This window comes from Vitis riparia, chromosome 5 (genome assembly GCF_004353265.1).
Source record: "Vitis riparia cultivar Riparia Gloire de Montpellier isolate 1030 chromosome 5, EGFV_Vit.rip_1.0, whole genome shotgun sequence".
Classification (NCBI taxonomy): Eukaryota; Viridiplantae; Streptophyta; class Magnoliopsida; order Vitales; family Vitaceae; genus Vitis; species Vitis riparia.
Genome location: NC_048435.1, coordinates 15,425,837 through 15,447,184, shown reverse-complemented (window position 1 = coordinate 15,447,184; position 21,348 = coordinate 15,425,837). Strand labels below are relative to the sequence as shown.

General features: G+C 30.5%; 1 protein-coding gene across 5 annotated transcripts; it reads right to left on the bottom strand.

Annotated features, from left to right (window-relative positions):
- Window positions 1-252: 252 nt before the first annotated feature.
- Window positions 253-11,443, bottom strand: LOC117914132 (probable magnesium transporter NIPA2). 5 transcript variants are annotated; one of them, XM_034829339.1, is made up of 9 exons: window positions 11,264-11,443; window positions 10,958-11,168; window positions 10,435-10,491; window positions 7,723-7,813; window positions 7,480-7,640; window positions 6,856-6,983; window positions 6,637-6,774; window positions 3,324-3,416; window positions 253-866 (listed from the first exon to the last, which is right to left on the bottom strand). In XM_034829339.1, exons 2-9 carry the CDS (start codon window positions 11,082-11,084, stop codon window positions 711-713), a joined length of 951 nt encoding a protein of 316 aa, XP_034685230.1. In that variant the 5' UTR covers window positions 11,085-11,168; window positions 11,264-11,443; the 3' UTR covers window positions 253-710. The 5 variants fall into 5 exon arrangements, with proteins under 5 accessions (XP_034685230.1, XP_034685232.1, XP_034685233.1 ...); XM_034829340.1 differs by having other exon boundaries at window positions 745-866; window positions 3,286-3,416; XM_034829341.1 differs by lacking the exon at window positions 3,324-3,416.
- Between the last annotated feature and the right edge of the window lie 9,905 nt (window positions 11,444-21,348).

Below are 21,348 nucleotides of genomic sequence, written 5' to 3'. Positions count from 1 at the left end.
AAAAACGAAAAGGGAAACTTCAAACTGCAACCATGAAAGCAATTGAGAGCAATTGTACAATCACTGACTTACAACCAAAACACCTCAGAATGGAAGTGCCCAGAACAGGAAAAATGCTTCTGAGATTTTGTTTTGAGTCTATCAGAATCTTGATTCTACATTACATAACATATCAGTAGAATTTTACAGAATTCAAAGTACATGAAGATGATGAAGAAGATAGGACATTTTGTATCATCAGTTGCATCTTTCTAAGTTCAAACACCACACAGGGAGGCTAAGTTTATTGTGAGCGTCTCGGCGTCAACAAATTGAGTAATCGTTGTACTGAGAAAAAGATATCATCCATTTCATCAATGATTTACATACTGCTTTAAAGATTTCTCCTACACTCAATCATAACAATTTGAAAACATATTCATGTACTAAACTTTTCAGGCAAAGAAAAGAATATAGAAAAAAGGAAGAATCTACTGCTAAGTATGATGGAATCCCTATAACTATTACTGCACATCCCCATAACCTGGCATCAAGGAGATGAAACTATTCACTCTGCAAACATTTCATGCTTTCTAAAATTTTTCAGTTTGGAAAACACTGACTTTCATCAAACCTTGAAGATTGTATAATGCCTTGGGGAAATAACTGAAAGGTGACCATAACACTGCAAAATATCTAGTGTCTGTCTATCCAGAGCTTTGAGTTTGTGTTTAATTCTTTGCTTGAGAAGCAAGGGAAGTGCTTGAATGTTTGCTTTCTTCATTTCCCATATCCTTGGTTTTGTGAAGGAGAAAGGTTCCAGAGAGAATAGTCACAAAACCACAGAGTTCGGTGACTATTTGTGATCCATTTTGTGCGTCCCAGTCCTGAATTTCAACCAAGAAAAGGAAAGGAAAGGAAAGAAAAGAACAAACAATTAAATTAACAAATAAATTAATTAAACTATAGACTCATAATCAAAAAGTTGTCTGGACAATACAACACTAAATAGAGGAAAGATGGAATGCCATCAAATATAAAAATGATATTATCTACAATTTTTCAAAAAACAAAAACATGCACACACACAAAACAAGGAAAAAGAAAGAAAATAAAATACTACACCAAAATATGGCATGCATCAACTAGTTTTGAACTTCAGAAAGTTGCATGTGTTTCCTCTAGATCTGAAGCAGCTAAACATTTGGAAGTTCAAGATTAAAGCTTCCACACTATCTATAGAAAGAATGGTTGGTTCTAGAATTTTGAAAATTTCCATGATTAGTCACATCTAGATCTGAAGCAGTTAAAACATTTGGAAGTTCAAGTTTAAAGCTGCTATACCATCTATATAAAGAAAAGTTGGTTCTAGAATTTTGTAATTTTCCATGATTCATTACATCTACTTTCATAAGTTAACCATTATTCCACCCAAGATCTTACTCTAACATTAAGTGTAAAAGGCAATGTATAAGAAAGCACATATAAATCACCTAGACAAAAGTCCATCTAGGAGTGTTTCTTGTAAAACAGATTTAGTTATGCCACTTTTATCAGAAGCATTTACATAAGAAATAGTTGTCTAGAGAAGCAGTTAATTGCCAGATATAAATAAGAGAAGTATTTCCTAAAATTTTTAAAAAATATTGTATAAGAAGCACTTGTGGACTAAGTATGACTGTATAAAAAATTGCGTATCCTCTAGGAACAAATATGAATTTTATGGCTTGCATTAAGGCCTAACTATTATGTTTCTAATTTTTTTGATAGGCAAGTAAAAATATCTTAAAGGTGCCTAACAAAAAAAGAAAAGAAAACAAAGAAAGAGAGAGAGAGAGAGAGCAAGAATGAGAGAGAGGCACACCTTAAGCACATAGGTGATATACAAAGGGAGTCTGAAGGCAAAGGTAACACAGTCAAAATCCACAAAAACTCTCCCACTACTAAGAGCACAACTACTCAATGAAGTCTAACAAAGACGGAGGACCAGCTTTAAAAGTAGATTAGGCTAGTGGAAAAATGTATTTGCAATGATTAGACAAGAGATTGATTTGGGCATTGAACTCCTTCAAAGGATCTTTGCTCAAGGAAAGCTTGGAAGACGTGTCCTTTGTGCCTGTTTTGGACAGTTGTGTTTTAAGCCAACCTACAGAAGCACACATGAACTTTTTCCAATTTGGGTTGGAAATCAATGGGTACAGAACATGATTTCAATCTGTTCTTGATCTTCTCTAAAAGATTTGGTAACAATTTTTCAATGAGAGATAAATAGATAGATAGATATATAGATATAGATATATTAAATATGGGGGAGCACCTCACTACCCTGCCAAGAGGGTGGTTTAGCTTCTCATGTTGTCGACATAGAAGATGAAAGAGATCAATAAAACAAAAGGATAAAACAATGATAGAGGTGCAAACTAGACTTCTTGTAGCTCCGATTTGGACCTCAAAGAATTTTTCAAAATCTAATCTTTATTGGTCTCATGTATTTGCTAATATTCCTTTCTTTTGGTGCTAATTGTAAACTTTCCATGTGTTGTGCCCAACAAAGGTATAGGCTCTCTCTCTCTCCCTCAACTACAGACTTGCTTTCACAACAATTGAATCCCTAACCTTACACACCATTTATTAAAATTTGGTCTAATGATTCTGAGAAGCATCCAGTCCACAATAGGGAACAAATAAAACAGGCTTGAAAATTTTGCATCTCTGATCAAATCAAACTGGACTACAATCATGACTTAGTTTTCATTAGATACTGGATTTCCTAGAGTTTACTTTATTAGATAATTTATGTATGTATTATCAGAGGATGCTGCACCAAGTATATGGGAATATTAACCCAGTTACAATCATTACGGAGAAATGAAATTTCTCAGAACATGTTTGATAATATGCGAGCGTATTAATCACAATCAGGAGGGAGTAAACTGCAGATGGCAATTACCATCCCAACATGATAGCAAATGCATTGCACTAAACAAAGAATACATTTAGATGCATGTGGAAATTCAGTTACTCCATTGTGTTTCATACATCATTTTTGTGCACATACATCATTTTTTTTGTACAAAATAGATCAAGGATGGGACCAAAGGAATGGTAGCCATCAACTAGCATGCCCCCTCACCACACCCCCCCACCCCCCACTTCCCACCTTTTGTTTTCTTCTGAACACAACAATATTGCTTGAGTAGACCTATGATGCAGTTACCTTAAACTCTAAGTCAACTTCCATGCTATATCCAAATGTTCCCTGATACTTCTCTGACATTGTAAAGAATAAAGGAGAGAAAATTAAACCTTTCCAAAGAACAGTAGAAATGTATTAGTTGAATCACCTTAAACATGATCATGCTGGCAAGAATGGTGAGGGTAGTAAACATGACATAGTACACCGGAGATATAACAGCTGTATTAAAGGTGTCCAGTGCCTACACAGACGAGCCATCATCAAGATCCAGATTCTGCTTAGAATAGGACTGGAGTTAAAATTTCTAAAATAAATTAACTTTAGAGCATGTCAAAAATCTGAATACCATTGCTCTTAGTGTGAAGCAAATTTCATCAAAGAGGGTTTGCACAGGCTCACTATGTAAAAGGAGATGAAGAGATAATTATAGATAAATACCAAGGGACTCAGAAAAATATTAATGTCCTTAAGAACAAAGAGTTTTTTTAATTCAACTTTCAGATAATAGAATAAAACCATGCTTGAAGATACTGAAAAAATTCATGACAAGTTCCTTAATGGTTATCATATAACATAAAAAACGAGGTTACCAGTATGTTTTGGTCCATGGAGAAATAAGATTGGCTGAATCACAATGCCATGGTACTGCTAAAACCTAATATCCATATCCCTTTTGTTTAAGGAAGCAAGATATAAAGGAACAATAAGGTTTATTCCAAGGAGAGAGTGTTTATGCTAAAGCTATTGGCCCATTTTCCAAATCCATGTGGATTTTAATTATTATCCTCTATTTCATGAATAAAAGAACTAGTAAATGAGTTGACCCTTTGTGCAATTGTATATGTATATGTGTGTGTGTGTGTGTGTGTGTGTGAGAGAGAGAGAGAGAGAGAGAGAGATGCAGGATGTTGCACTCTGATGCCATTACATGAGGGTTAATATTTCTGGTCAGAAATAATGATATTGACAAAACTAAGCTCACATGGTTTTCGAGAGGAGTAGAACTGTAAATGGTCTTCAGGAAACCTCATTACTGTTTTGCTTTGTCACACCAGAGTATATGTGCATTGTTAATAACAATTATACACCTCCAAAATGATGGAAGTTGGTTTCTTATTTTTTCTCAGGATGTTATTTTCTAAAATTTTCCCTGGATAGAACGCCATTATTCCATAAAACAAAACACCTTGGGGAGGTCCAATGCTGAGACCCAGGGATAGGACAAGTAGATGCATGTGGCATGGGGACCAGTCAGAGACATTTAATAACATGCTTTTTAATATCATATTTACTTTCTTCTAGCTACATTTTTTTGTAGGGAAAGAGAGTTTTCTGAGGTTATATGATCGATCTTTATCATCTTGATTGTAATATTGGAGTACAGTTCGCTATATTAACTAGTGAAAGGAATGAGATAAATTACGCATGCATTGCCAGCCTGATCTCAGAAAGAGTAATCTAAAAAAAAGGAAGCCAATTTCCAAATCTTGGAAAGTTATAGAATTCTTTCATGAACAGAAGTACCAATCTTCTAATTTGGCAAAACAGGACAGCAAAAAGGTTCATGGATATACTATTTCCAAACAGAGCTTTAGTTTAGGCTATAGTTTTTCTCATAAATTATAAATCAGAATTCTGCCAGATAAAGACTGTTTGGAAGTTTTTCTAATCCGATTTTCTGTTCATGCTTCTCTACCAAGCTGGCTAGATTAGATCAATAAAGTATTATTTATTTATCTTTCCAGAAATATCAACAAGAATAAATTGAGAATGTGCAATCAGACGCACAGGGAGTTCCAAAGATTGAAGTTAAATATCTCAATTTTGGTTGAGTACCTTAGTACCGCATTAAGGTGTATGTATAAGTTTTGGTCTCTAAGTAGAAGCATCAGGAGTTGAGCATCTTGTTTGAAGAACAAGGCTAGGTGTTTAAGGTACAAAGAGAGGAGGGCATAAATTGAATTTGATCAGCTGATCTAGAGACTAGATCAGTTCCATAAGACTGGGCTCTCGCATGAGGAGGCATGCATCAAGTAGACTGGTCAGGGGAATTTGAGCTCTATAAGACTAATCTGTTGTAATCATCCATTCAATAGTGGATTGCTTCACAGCCTTGAATAGTCTCATGGTTTTCACCTTTGATGAGGTTTCCACATAAAAATTTAATGCAATCATTTTTACCTCTAAATCTCTGCAGCACCATTACACACATCACAACATACTCAAATACTCAGCACAGCACAGCACAGCATGCAGCAGCAGCATATCACAACGACATTGAATTGCTTAAATCTTTCTTAGTGATTAATTGGTTAATTGAGGATTAAAAAAGAGGACTAAATTTAACTTGATAAGAATCCACAAATTGAGACAAACTCCAGTAGTGTCACAGCCTATAAAACTACAATTATTTTTCAATTTGGTATTACAGCATACCCTATAAATTTTCAGCCAAAATTACACAATGAACCCAGCTACAAATTCAATAACTAAAACTAGAAAAATAACTTTTCACCCATTAATCATCACAATGAATTGCTTCAATCCAATCCATAGACCCAGCTACCATTTAACTAAATTCCCAAGGAAAAATTTTCTCAAACAATATGTTTCCTACTTGTTCCACTAATTTTCTAATTGCTATGATTCCATTTCCACTGCCCATGGCAGAAAATTGTAAAATGTCCATAGTTCTCATTATCCATGACTGGCAAGTTTATTGACATGTTTATCATGGAACAAATGTAAGATTTAGAGTAATATCCATACCTGAAATTATTGGTTTATGTCAAGTTTGATTCATAACCAGAGTCAGGGTTAAACAGTAGTGATAGACTGTAATGTTGATAATATTAATTTTAGAGCAAGCATGTTTTCTGAGTGATGTACTTGTGAAGGATATGTTTTCTTTAAATTCTTGATCCACCTGGTATGTCAACCCCATGTACCTTATAACATGATCCATTGATGAGGCAAGATAGGTGTGGGATTACTGGATGATAGAGCTTTTACAGGGTTAGAAGACAAAGTTCCCCTTTTTCCTTTCTTTTTTTCCCATTTTGTAGGAAAATATTTTTTCATTTTGAGCGTAGACTTGGTTTATCACTTCCATTTTAGGTTGTAATAATTGAAGTGATTAGGGTATGTTTTAGCTAGTTTTAGCTTGGATCATTGGAATTTATTTAAACATAATGGATCAAAGTTTGAGTTTTAGTTGCTCTATAATTCTATTATTTGTTGGAATTGGATAATTTGGGCCATATTGATGCTGGTTTAAGACTAGTATGCAAAGGATAATCTACACTCAAATCCCAAGAGTAAGGAATTAGGAGTGACCTTCAGACCAATGTTATGTTCACCATTATGATGAATGGAGAATGTGATATCCAACCAATAATGCACCCTAGTATTTACTAATGTATAACAATGACATATACTTTCAAAGCTAATTTCTGAATTACCTTGTTCAAATAGTTCACCTGAAGAAGACAACAAAGGATCACAACCACGGTGAAAAACCATGTTTGAAAGTAGATAAATTGATTTGTACCCAAAAACGTCAGTTTCAAAGCAATTGCCAATGCTTTCACACCCATAACCTGCCAACAACACGACATTAAACCTAAGAGAATCAGATTAATGGTTTCAATATGCACAAGTTTCAAAGATGATCAACACACCGTAAGAGAGCCCATGAGTGAACAAATTCCAACATATACGATCATATGGGTGCTCCCATAACGTGGCACAAATCGGAAAATAAGGATGAGAACCAAAACCAGAACTATGGAAGTGTAGACTATAAAACCTGTCAACATCAAGGATTTTTTTTTTTGTCAGCTTGACCCTCCCAAATGATACATGTTTTTAAACACAAATTAAAATAAAGCACCAAAGAATAGACTCATTGTTGTTGACATAGCTGAGTTCTTGGAATAACGTATTTTACATCTGATCATGCCACTGATTTTGCTCCATGCATCATCTCACAGTACTATTGAGAATACAACATTTAATTTAGCATATTATTAAGAATTTTTTTTGGTGAATTTCTAAAAAAAATTGGCCTTGTTGCTTGCTAGTTTATGTAACATGAATCAATCTCTTATTTCCATTATGTGAAAATCCAAAATCATCTTTAGCTCTAGAAAATGGATGTGCATGAGGAACTAAAGCTCTAAAATCATGCAAATTACACAAATAAGTAACCTGAAAAGCTGAAACTTCTAGCAATTAGCACAGGCTACAAGTTAAAAGATATAGAAACCAAGGGAATACAGTATTGAGTGTACAACTTCAGATACCTGGCTCTGTTGCAAGGTTCCATACTTCCTTAACAGATTCGATATCTTTTTCCTGTGGAGCATGTAAAACGATGCTAGTAGAGCCCACCACACATAGGACACATCCAAGTATGCCAAAGATATGCAGTTTTTCCTCCAAAATGAAATGAGCCAACACGGCACTGCAAGAAGCAAAATTTTCTTTAGAATGTTTTTCATTTACTTTTCTTAAATCTTGGATGGCAATTCTGTCTTAGGCCATACCTGAAAATAATGCTTAGAGCTCCCAAAGGGGTTACAAGAATTGCAGGAGCAAATGCATAAGCAGCAAAATTAGCTATCTCCCCAAAAATCACTATAAAAGCATAGAAACTTAGCATAAACACAAAGCATGAAGGAGGGAATTTCACATAATTGTAGAAAAACAATACTAGAAGCAATAGGAGAAAAAGTAACCACAAAATGTTAAGGGACCTTTATTTGACAAATATGAAATAAACATTATGTAACCAATATTGTACCCAGCATGGACATAATAATCCTGAGTGATGGAATTCAAAGGGTATGATTCAGAAGAGTAAATAGATGTAAAAAAGAACTTTTCATCCTTTTATTCACTGTAGGTTCATCACACTTCCACCATATATTTACAATTCTATAATTTTTCTTGGTCCAAAGAATGAAATTATTTATGGTCTCATGTGCACAGGGGTATCGACTGGGGAAAATTGCAACTTAGGTATTAAGTCTTAACTTTCATGAATCCAAATATAACAGTAACTCTCCTCACAGTAACCATTTAATGACACATTGACATCAATCCACTTATTTATTATGGTTCCTCCAGATTTTCATAATATGATAGGATAAGGATTTAACATGACAAAAGTCTCACGCAACTTTGAGTAAGTCATCCCTATCAATCATTTTTGAGATTTTAACATATGTCATTGATGCTAGGCTGTTGGGATTGTGTTTAAGTTACAATGGTGTGAATGTGAGAGTTGATATAACTTCATCTCCATTTCTTGTATAATCAGTGAAATCAGAAGCTAATTCAGACTGGAGATTATACTATGCTGGTGAGTGAGTTACCTTAATTTATTTTCATTGACTAACATTTATCAAGAATATTGGCACTGATCTTATAATAAACTTTACTTGCCAATTGATCATACACAAACCACCACCAAACTCAAATATCTTCTACACATTCTGCTCAAGCCAAATCATCCATGAGGCAGAAAGCAAAGCACAAGACCAAATTGCTTTGCTCCTGGCCCTTTTGCTAAAGCCCTAGAAATAACCAACCAACATATCTAGGATTTCTTTCAAACCACCCAAAGAATCTTAGCTACAGAGAACAGCCTCTGACAACAGCAAAAGGCAATTGAACAATAAAAAAAAGATGGCGAATTGTGGATCTCATCATATATTCAACATATATAACACACCTTTATTAAAACAAATAGCTTTGCAGAATCTCTTGAGATGAAAAGACTGTTAGAATTCACCTTCTTATGGGCCACAAACTATTGGTATTGGTTGGTATCTCATTAATCGTTTGTCATTCTGTTTTTTATTCTGCAAGATCAGGGGACAATCTTATAGTTGTTCACAGTGATCTAAAACAAAGCAAGTGTAAGCTATGTTCTCTTCTTTATCGTACCTGAAATAGTAGAGCACTATTACCTGCTGCACCGACTTACCAACTCCAAGGGGTAAAACTACTCTTAAGGACAGTGTTGTAATATTCCTCAGTTAATAAATTCTTCCTTTTCCTCTTATTTACAGTTTACCAGATTCATAGTTTGGTTAGAAGTTGATTGAGTTGAATAAAGAAGGATTTTGAACAAAACAGACACACCCTTTCCAAAGACCAGCACCTCTCTCAAGACATCATAAAGAAAAATGGACATTTTCCATGGAAAGGAGAGGCAAGATCTTCAATATCATACCTATTAAGATTTTGCAAAAGTGAAAATTCTGTGCCAGAGAGTCATTGGAACAAAAATAGAGACTAGAAATGGTAAGTTACTCCTCATTGAAATACGAAAGTGGCAAGCATGAATGGAAAAAAGTTGGTTTCCAAATCAATGATCCTCACAAGGCACAATCTTTGATCCATGAAAAACAAGAAATCACACATGGTGATGAGCTATTGCCATCCTTGGGAAATAACTTTCCTTGAAACAAGTTTTCCTTATCCCAGTGGTTCTAAAATTTTCCCCATGTTTTAGGAATAATGGCTAGCTTAGATTGTTTTAGAAAGTTCACTATTCATAACTTGTAATTGAAAAAATTAGGAATTTGAGCTCTTTGTAGGACTAGAGTTTTATTTGGAGTTAGATTCTTCTTCACAGAAAAGAGGAATAGTTTATAACTTTTTGTTGGGAGGACAATCTTGTGATTTGAAATTAGTTAAGAATTAGAAGAGATTAGAAGAGATTGTTCTCTTCTCTTTCAAATTTCTCAGCCTTTTCTGTTCAGAATTGATTGTATGTTACATCATACGATAATCTAGAATCAAGCGAATTAATTTTTCTGGTCTTGACTCTTCAGTAAATTGGCAACTAGAAATCTCCCAAAACTTATAAATCAGAGGAATATTAGAAATTTTTGCAATACAAATTACCACATATTTCCCACGAAACCAACATGATTCAATCTTTTTATGCTAATTTTTTATTTTGTCTCCAAATCTCTAACACTGCTTCAAAGACAAAAAACTATTATGGACTTCAAATTTATAACATAAGCATCACATTATACTTGCACACAATTCTCTGATTCAAAAGATTAAAATTTTATTGCATCATTGACAAGACACTAAATTTTGATGTCCAAAACTAAAAGACAATCCAAACAATCGTTACTTTATAATCTTTTTAATAATGACTTCATATTCAAAAGCAACAAATGGAATATCAGGGTCTTACAAATTCAAACAGGATTTGAAGATTTGTCAGAACTTACTAGTTATCATCCCAGCCCACCACAAAGGCTCATACAAGTATGAGTACCCGCCAACACCTGATCAGAGGAGCCAAAGTAACAATAATGAAAAGTCATCCTACAAGCCAAGAACACAGAAATGGAAAGTGGTCGATATGAAACCCAAACACTCATTCCAAAGAAGTCAAAAGTCCTCCTCCAACACATGGAAAAGCACACATATGTTTCCATGATTAATAGGACACTTCTTCCCATTAATTATTAGAGTTATGAACAACCAGTTGAAACAAACCGGTGAATTCCTGATTCTGATATCGACTGGAGACTTAATATATGTTTTATTACATTGGGAATGTCCAGAATAAGAAGTACATTATGCCTTCCTTTATGTGAGACAAATTACAGTCATTACTATAATCATTACTCATCTCAGCATTTTGGGCTTCTGCATACACATAACCTCAAACACCCAGAACTCATTGACTCTATCTGAATGTTTTCCTTTGTAGATTATAATAAGAGGGGGAAAGGAGTAGAATCGAACCTGCTCTGACTCCAGTAGCCCCTGCTTTTCTGAGACCCTTCTTCTTAACAATAAAGCTAGAACCAATAAAAATGCTTGAAGAGAGGGCCAAAATAAGCCCACGAACATTGTCAGATGAATTCCCCATTAGACAACAACAAAAGGGGAAAAAGAAAAAAAAAACGAAACGGTTCTCGTCCTGCAGGGCCAAGCTCTGTACCAATTCCAATTCCTACATCCAACCCGAACACCAGAAAACTCAAACCCAGATGTAGAAAACCCAGAAAGAGAGAGATTAAAGTAAAAGAAAGAATGAAGAGAAGTAACCTCTTGGCTCTGCTGCAAATGGGAGTATGGCTAAAAACCCACCTCCCTCATTTCCAGAAAAGGCTGGTTTGGTGGTGAATTTCGGATGGGTTTGGCGAAAGGTGGCGGTGGTGGCGATGATGGTGGTGGTGGGAGGGCAGAGGCAGGAAGGCAACGGTACGTACGTTACACTTTGCAGACACGTAAAACGTAAACCACCCATTTAATATATACTCCGCATCCCGCGTCCCTTCTTTTCTCTCTCTTGCTCCCACCATGCCGCCCTTTTCCTTTCAATGAATTTGATTTAAAAGAAAAAAAAACAAAAATTATTTTCCTTTCTCGTTTCTTTTTTAACCATGTATCTGGTATGATAGTTGTTGAATGCCATATTTCTACTCAATGATTTGAAACTCATGCTTGGATAATTGGAATAAGAATGGAAACAAGAAATTTATTCTATTTGTATCTATTGCTATAAATGATTTATTAAAATAAAAATAAATGAAAATATATATTTTTATTTATAATTGTGCTTGAAAGGGTTATTAAAAATAGAAATATTAATAGAAAATTTATTATTTTATTCAAAATTTCTAATTATTTGTTAAAAATCTTGTGGCAATAGCAGCCTTTTTTAATATCTAACAACATGAGATATCTATAGCCAATGTATTTAATAATCTTAAAATATATAAAAGATTTTTCTCATATTAATAAATATCCACTAAGGAGATATTTTGACTTGAAATGACTTTTGTTTGTTTTTCGAAAACAATTTTGAAAAATGGTTTTTGAGAACAATTTTTGAAAACAATTTTTTAATTTTTATAAAATAAAAGTTTTTTTGAAAACCTAAAATATTTTTAATATATTTTTAATATGTTTTAAAAATAATTTAATATATAGTATTTTATTTTCAATCATCTTACATGTTTATATAATTATTTCTTAAAATAATTTTCAAAAAATAATAGAAAACAACTAAAAGATGTTTTTTAAAAACACCATTTTTTTGTTCTTAAAAAACAAAAAAGGACGATAAATTTTTGTTGTCAAACATTTCCAGCCTCACCTTGTCTTTCATATTATAACTAATTTGTTTCAACATATTTAATGCCTTATCTTCAAATTAGGATAATAAGATAAGTGCACAGACTCTTTTACACAACTATCTTAAAGTAAAGTAAATTAATTAAAAGGATTTTTTTTTTTTTTTTTTTGGAAAATTGGAAAGTTTGGCATATCCATGTCCTAGAAAGCCAGGTGGTGGCACAGCTTTAACAAGAATATTAAACACAACTCCAAAATTTAAAAGATACAATTTGTTGTTGGTGTATGAAAAAGGAAAATGCATGGTTTATGGCAATGGGTTATATCTAGAAAATGAAGTTTTAGGCCAGCAAAACCCCTTTCTTGAAACCTTATTTAGGCAGTGTTACCTGGAATGGTATTAGGATTTTGGTAAGCATGTGTTCATACCTTTCTTTTTGGCAATTGAATCAATTGGTTTTTGTCAACTCAAATGCTTCAACTAAATTGCTAATTGCTATTACAATCTCAAATCTAATCCTCCTTTGAGTTTATCTATCCCTTTGAGTCTTAAAGAATTCTGAATTTTAAGGATTTTGGGCTTCATTTTCTTTTCATTTTCAAAGATAACATAAATTGATAATATATTTGGGTGATACTTTTTCATTTTCTTTTCTAGAAAATTGATTTCAAAAAATGGAAAAACTGAAAACATTAATATGGTGTTTTCATTTTTTTTTAAATGAAAACAACTTTTTAAACGTTAAAAATAGAAAATGAATAAAATCAAATAAAAGGCTTGGGTACATAATTTATTTAATATAAAAAGAATATGAATATTAAAAATAGGAAATGAATATTAATATAAATAAAAAATTCTCATAAATGTTTGAAATCAAATATCTTAAAAGTATAATAAAAATATTTTTGTTGTAAAATAAAAGATTAAGAAGAAGAAAAGACGAGATAATAAACAAAAATATTCAAATAATAGTAGAATAAAATGTAGGAAAAGAACGGAATGAATTTTCATTAAAGGTATTTCCTTTTTATAGGGAGTTACAAAGAGATATATATTAATATGGATGATCATTCACAAGTTTCTATAATCTGATAAATTCTCATATTTTATAACACTTCCCCTTGGATGATTATAAGAATATGTCTTGTTAAAACTTTACTAGGAAAAACCCTAATGAAGGAAAAAGAGTACAATATTCTTTTGGATTACTACAACTGCCTTGTTAAAAACCTTGTCGGTAAAACCCAATGAGATAAAACCTCAATGAAGGAAAAAAGAGTACAACATAGTGATATTCTTATTAATTAGCTCCCCCTCATGTTGACATGATTATATTTTCTCTAGTAGCACAAGATAGATATCTTTGAGTCAGCGTATTTTAATGAGCTTATTGAGTATTGCAATTGACAATGCCTTTGTAAATAGATTTACTAAATTGTCACTTGATCTTACTCATTGAATAGAAATTTCATCACTCTTCTAGACTTAATGAAAGTAAAAGACTTGGGCGATATATGTTTGATTCTATCACCCTTAATGTATCATTCGTTAATCTATGCAATGCATGCAACATTATTAACTTGGTAGCATTACTTCTTATAGAGATAGTCCACATGTTTCCATTATTTGCTTAATTGATCTCCACGATACTGTTGTATCACCATAGATAAATACATACCTCATTTGAGATCAAGCTTTGTGGGGGTTTGAAAGATAGTTAGCATCTACATATTCAAACAATTAAGATTCTAATCCTTCGAAATAACATAGACCCATGTTATCATAGTACATGATTGGCTTTATTCTAATGTCTCTAGGTTGGTGTAGAACTATATCTTGTAAGTTAACAAGGAATGCAATATCTAATCATGTATAATTTGCAAGATACATCAATGCACCAATAACACTGTAATATGATACTTCTAGACCAAGTAGTTTTTCATTATCTTCTTTAAGATGGAAGGGATCTTTTTTCACTTTAAGTGAACGAACTATCATTGAAGAACTTAATGGATATAATTTACCAATATGAAAGTGCTTCACGACTTTCTTTGTATATGTTGACTAATAAACTAATATTTCGTTTGAAAAGTACTTAATCTACAGGTCGAGGCAAAAATTTTGTTTTCTAGGATTTTTCATTTCAAATTTACATTTCAAATTTACTTTTCAAATAGTCAACTATTCTTGTAAGCTCTTAAGGAGTTCCAACAAAATTCAAATATTCCACATATACTATAATAATAGCAAATATTCAACATAATGAATATGCATAGACAAATAAGGTAATACATATATACTTTTCATTTCAAATATTCATTGAAGTGATTGTACCACATGCTTTTGGATTGCTTAATCGATACAAGGATCTTTGTAGCTTAATTGAGTATAAGCTACGTTATTTTGAATTAGTTGCTTTAGGCATTTGAAATCCTTTAGGGATTTTCATATATATGTTATTATCTAAAGATCTATGTAAATATGCAGTAACGACATCCATGAGACGCAAATCCAATCCTTCTAAGACTGCTAAACAAATTCGATATCTAAATATGGTTGCGTCCATCATAGGAGGATATGTTTTCTCATAGTCAATACCAAGTCTCTATGAGAAACCTTGAGCTATGAGTCATGCTTTATATCTCATGATTTCATTTTTCTCATTACACTTTCTTATAAATACTCATTTATATTTAACAAGCTTGACAACTTCAAGCGTCTGGAATACAAGTCCAAATACTTCTCATTTTTCTAATGAGTCTAATTTTGTCTGGATATATTCTTTCCATTTTGGCCAATCTTTTATATGTTGTCATTCATCCATAGTTTTTGGTTTGTGATCCTCATCATTTCTTATGATGCTAATAACTACTTGAAAATAAAATATATTTTCAATGAAAAAAGTATTTCAATCTCATTTTCTCCATATATAAGTAAATAATTGAGATCTCATCATTATTAGGTACTTGTGCCTTTTTAGGAGTTGATTGTAAAATATATGCCTCTCCTAGGGCTACTTGTTTAAATTGTGCCTCTTTAGGGGTTGCTTGAGACTGATCAATCATTTTAATAACCCATTTTATATACAACTTCTTCAAGAGTGCCACTTTTAATATATCTTTCCTTATGTTTTCCTCTTCTAGGGAATGTCTTTGCTTCTTCAGGGTCTACCATGCTTCAAGCATGCCTTAAACTAATTATTTAATTGTCTTTTAGGGACATCAACTCATTATTTAATTGTTTTTTCAAGGATATCAACTCATTATTTAATTGTCCTTTAGGAATATCAACTTATTATTTAATTGTCCTTCAAGGACATCAACTCATTATTCAATCGTCCTTCACAAACATCAACACATTATTTAATTGTCTTTTAGGGACATCAATTCGTACTGGAATATTCTAGGTTAGTGAAAATGATTTTGTCACTTTTTTTTTATATCAATTAAAGCATTTGACAGTTGATTTGCAAGTTCTTGCAAATGAATAATCTTTTTGAACTTTTAGTTCACATTGATTAGTACGAGAATCAAAATGAGTCAAATTCAATGCATTCCAAATAATTTCACATCATTCTTTTGGAACTAGCTCTTCTCCCTTTAATAGAGGGAAAATTGTCTCATTAAAATAATAATACGCACAATATGTCATTCTACCTTTCAAGTGTATAGGTAGACTAGTTATTAAATAAAAACTTTTGGTTTTATAATGTACATCCATATGACTTTACAAAAAAAAAATATGTATCATAGTTTACCTCAGGGGACCAAATTAGTCTTAAAAGATTCTTTTGGATCTAGCATAGTATAAAGTGTCATTTACATGAAATCAAATACTACTAGTGACATAGTATAAGCTCTTCTGAAGCCTTTAATCATGTTTCTATCACCTGATATAATATTAACATTGTTTGTCATCAATGTTGTGCAATTAATGAGATAAGAGTTTCATTAAAATAACAAGTCATAAAACATGTCATAAAGACCTCGTCTTTATAGAGTTGAAGAAATATTATCATTGAGAAAAAGTTAAAATCAATGGAAAAATACTAGTCATCGATGATTACTTACTTTAATAAGTTGTTAAAAGTAACAAGAACATATATAACATCACAAAAAATATAGAAAATATAATTTAAAGTTATATGTTTCTTAAATATCTCACACATTTGATTTTATAAGTGTGAAACAATTTATACATGAAATAACTAGGAAGTATTTCAATAATCAAATTGATTGTAATGATAAATCAATAATTTTATTCAAATATTATCATGATCTAAATCGATGTGCAAAATTAATTCATATATCAAAATTTCAAGAGAACATATCATGATTTAAATCATCTTTCAAAATTTTCATGTCTCAAAACTTTAATTGAAACACTATAAATCCATCTAAATATATATGTAAAGATATAACAAAGTATAAAAACAATAGTTAAACTATTGCAATTTCAAAATTATTTTTGGATAATGAAATTATTGCATTAATATAAATGCTATATGTGACAACATGCAATAGTATATATTATTTTATATAACTAAAAATTTCTTAATCATAAAAACACGTCTTAAAGAAAATTGACATGCAAAATTAAATTATTAATGATATGACCAAGTCATATATTTCACATTATAAAAAAATAATCAAAATTTTTAACACATAATTTCTTTATTAAATTCTCAATAAGTAAATCCAAATTAAGAATGTTATCCAAAAATTTTAAAATATAAATACACATGCTATCCAAAAATCTCAACTTTCTAATGAAACAAGCATATTTTACATAAGATATTAGAAAATCCAACTATTATATCAAAAGATTATTGTGTATTAAACAATTAAAATAAATAAATAAAAAATCTAAAATATCACATCTAACACGAGAATATTAAATATAAATATCATACTTTCATGCAACCCAAAAATTCTACATTTATATGTAAATATTTCTACTAATAACGGTATAACTTCTAATAATAGGAGTTTATAAAAAAATTATCAAGCACTTACCTATTTGTATAGCTTGATATACAAAATATTAATCTTTTGATAATATGTAAATATTATCTATATGCTTGTTATCATAGTTTCAAGCTATAATATATTTAATTATAACTTTTGGTTTTATGAATTTCATAAAATTATACAAAATTGTTAGTTATCAATTTTGTTCTCTAACTTCTAACTATAAAAAGGTACATATTAACAACTTTGTCATAACCTTTGATTAGTACATAAAATATTAATTTTCTCATTTTCATAACTTCATGTTATGAATAATAATATTTATATAACTTATGGTTATATAATACAAGTTTATAATAAAATATATTTATTTTCATATAGCTTTTGACTATATTAGTTTTAACAATTATTAATTTACTAACTTTTTCTTTATAACTTCAGGTTATGAATAATTAAAATTTAAGTAATATTATAATAACATTAAACAATTGACAATTATATTATAATGTAGCTTATGCTTATACAACAAAATTAAGAAAAAGAAAATTATGTATCTTTTAGCTACAAAGTTGTTCATTGACAATTTTGTTTTGTATAACTTCTAGTTATACAAGAAAATTAGAAATTATTTGCACAACTTCTGGCTATGAAACAATTATTAATAAAAATTGTTTCAATAATTCATGGTTATGAAAAATGCGTGAATATGAAATAAAAATTAAAAGTCAATATTTTTCATAACTTCGGGTTATGATTGTTTTGTCAAAATAAGAAAACATGCAAATTTGTATATAGCTTGATCCTATGAACTATTTTTTGTGTAAATTTGTGCATAACTTCAAATTATGAACTATTCATGTATAACTTCTAGTTACACAATATAATTAAAAGAAATTATAGAAATTAAAAGTTAATATATTTCATAGCTTCAAGTTATGATTATTTTGTGAGAACAAGAAAATATTTAAATTTGTACATAACTTCAGGTTATGAACTATTTTTGTGTAGATTTGTGCATAACTTTAAGTTATGAACTATTCATTTTATAACTTTTGGCTATACAATATTATTTTGTATAACTTTCAATTATAATATATAATTAAAAACAAATAATTATGAGTTATATATATAGCTTTTGGCTATATATTTGTAATTTTGGATTTGAACATAGCTTCAATCTATGAGCTATTCATTATACAGTTTTTGGCCATATAATGTTATTTTATGTAACTTCAAGTTATATAATATAATTAAAAAGTAATTAGGAATCTTATGCATAGCTTCCAACTATGTATTTGTAATTTTGTTATATACCCCCATAACATTCAATTATGAAGATTGTACATATTTTTCATAACTTCTGGTTATGAAAATTTTTCTATATAACTTCTAGTTATTAAATAATTAAAATATGTAATTATATGAAATATAATTCATATAGGTTCTGGCTATGAGATAAAATAAATAAAAACTATAGTAATACAATGCATACTATTCATATTTCATTCAAAGAGAATTAGGTTACATACCTATAAGAAAATGTGGATGATATATATATATATATATATATATATATATATCTTGAGCATTCTTCTCTTTTTTCTTTTCTACCTTGACCATTCTTCTCTTTTTCTATATACTTAGAGTATCGTGTTGATAACATGTTGTAAAATAAAAGAATAAGAAGAAGAAAAAACAAGAGAATAAACAAAAAATATTCAAAGAAAAGTAGAATAAAATATAAAAAGAGAACGAAATGAATTTTCATTAAAGGTATCTATCTTTTATAGGGATTTACAAAGAGACATACATCAATATTGATGATCATCCACAAGTTCCCATAATCCGATAAATTTTTATATTTTATAATAATTTTGTTATTTATTATACTATGTATTATCATAAGTGGATATATATTTTTATATTATAATAATTTATTCAATTAATTATAACTATATATATACACCATTTTTTTTAGTGAAAACTAAAAAAATAAACACGATTTTGTTGATTTTATTTTTTTCGAAATGATTTTTACGTTTTTTAGTCGAACACATTTGCAAGAAAAAGGAAAAAGTGGGAAATGGAAATAGTTTTTAGAAAAAGAAAACTAGAAAATGTTTTCCTAATCAAACTCATGGTCAACTTCCTCGTATCAAAACAAAATTAATAATTTAATTATTCTATTCAAAAATAGTTTTTATTTTATCAAAAGAATTTTAAACAAAAAGTTATTATATTATAGTAGCTTTACATGTTGTACACTAAGATAATGGAATCAAGAAAAAAAAATGATATAAATTGAGATGGTGATAATCAAAAGGTGAGATAATGAAATATAATAGATGAAAATTGAGAAAACGTTAGATTGAGAGTGGAAAGGTAAAATTGAGCAAAATTGGAATAAAATTTGTTAATGAAAAAGCTATCGGATAACAAACTTAATATAAATCAATTTTTGTTGCGACAATTGTTAGGATAGAGCCTTTAAAAGCATGAAATAATGTATCAATTTGGAATTCATTATTTATTTAATGATATTCCAATTTCACTTTTATCCATCCGTATTCTATCCATTGTACCTTATAATAATTCTTGCCTAATGTTCCTTATATTGTACATGACTTTGTTGCATTAGAAGTTACATAAAAAATCCAAGTCATTGGTCTTTTGTAACTGAATGACTTGTTTACAGTTGGTTCATAGATTTAGGTAATCTATTAGATGATTTAGTGTATTACCACCTAATTGGAGGGATGATTAGTCTTGGCCATTGTGATGAGTTTCCCATGGTGAGTGCACTAGTGTGTATAGTTACACATTAAACATGACCTAGGGTGAATCATAATATAAGACTATCAAGTAGTCATGACTTCATCAAGTTGATTTATTGTATTTTCTCTTAATCTTAAGAGAATACTAAGCTTGTACCTATGTTAGTACTGGCTTTGAAGTACGAGTGAGATCGTAAAGTGATCATATATTCCTATGGATTGAATTACTATTGATGGAAGCCGACAACAATAGGTATTCTCGATAGAGGCACCATGATATCTCATAGAATTGAGATAAAATGTCTTATTAGGTGATTCTAAGGAGGAGTATTTATGTTATTATGATCATAATAGTTCCTTAAGTGGAACTTGACATAAGTTTTTTTTAAACTAAGATTTGTCAATTGATCATATAATAGGAGGATCTATAACTTAAGAATAGTAGAAGTAGTCTTGAAAGGTCGATAACTTCTCTTTGTTAGACTACAAACATCAATTCAAGGAGAGATTGAAAGTAGTGGATAGTAGATCACAAACCTGAATATTACATGGGGTACTAGAGTGTAGTTAATTTTCTATAATAAGATGTTGAATCAACTTCAAAATTGGAATTTGAGATAGCTGTATTGTCCTATGAGTCCTAGTGGTCCCCGCTTGAGCTCATATACCTTGTTAGCATGGTTTATGAGGATTGGATCAACTCTTAGTTCACTTATGTGTATGACATGAAATATGAGATGAAAAATAATAAATTCTGTCCATTAGATTAATTATACACACAGTTTATATAGGAGATTACAAGAGAAGAAATAGGAAACAAGAGACATAATAGGAAACTAACTTATTCCTAAATCATAAAACTATCTATTTATAGAAATAGGAAACTAACAAAACTATCTATTTACAGAAATAAGAAACTAACATAATAGGAAAATAATTCTCCTATTTTATTTACAGCTCAACAGTGTATAAGGATATTTTGGTAATTATGTAAGGTTACATATAGGTTAGTGAACAACATCTTTGTTTAATTGATTAATTAGATAACCTTGTGGGATTAATTAATTAATTAGAACCCAATTTTGGTTAAATTAAATGATCCAAACCCATATGGACTCAAATCACTTAAGCTTAGTTAGAAACCATATAAATACTCCTAGTGATTAGGGTTTCCATCACTTTTATCTTCCACTAGCTAGAGAGAATAGAGAACCCTAATCTCTACCCTTTCAAATTCCCTATTGTTTGTCTGCTAAAATACGAATTTGAGTCACCGGGTGGACAATCGTAAATCTACAAGACTTTTGG

Coding starts and splice junctions, on each gene's coding strand:
- LOC117914132 (XM_034829339.1), bottom strand. CDS start 11,084: ATGGGGAATTCATCTGACAATGTTCGTGGGCTTATTTTGGCCCTCTCT. Junction 7,814..10,434: donor GTGGGCTGGGATGATAACTA/GTAAGTTCTGAC, acceptor ATGCTTTTATAG/TGATTTTTGGGGAGATAGCT. Junction 867..3,323: donor CCAGCATGATCATGTTTAAG/GTGATTCAACTA, acceptor GTTGAAATTCAG/GACTGGGACGCACAAAATGG.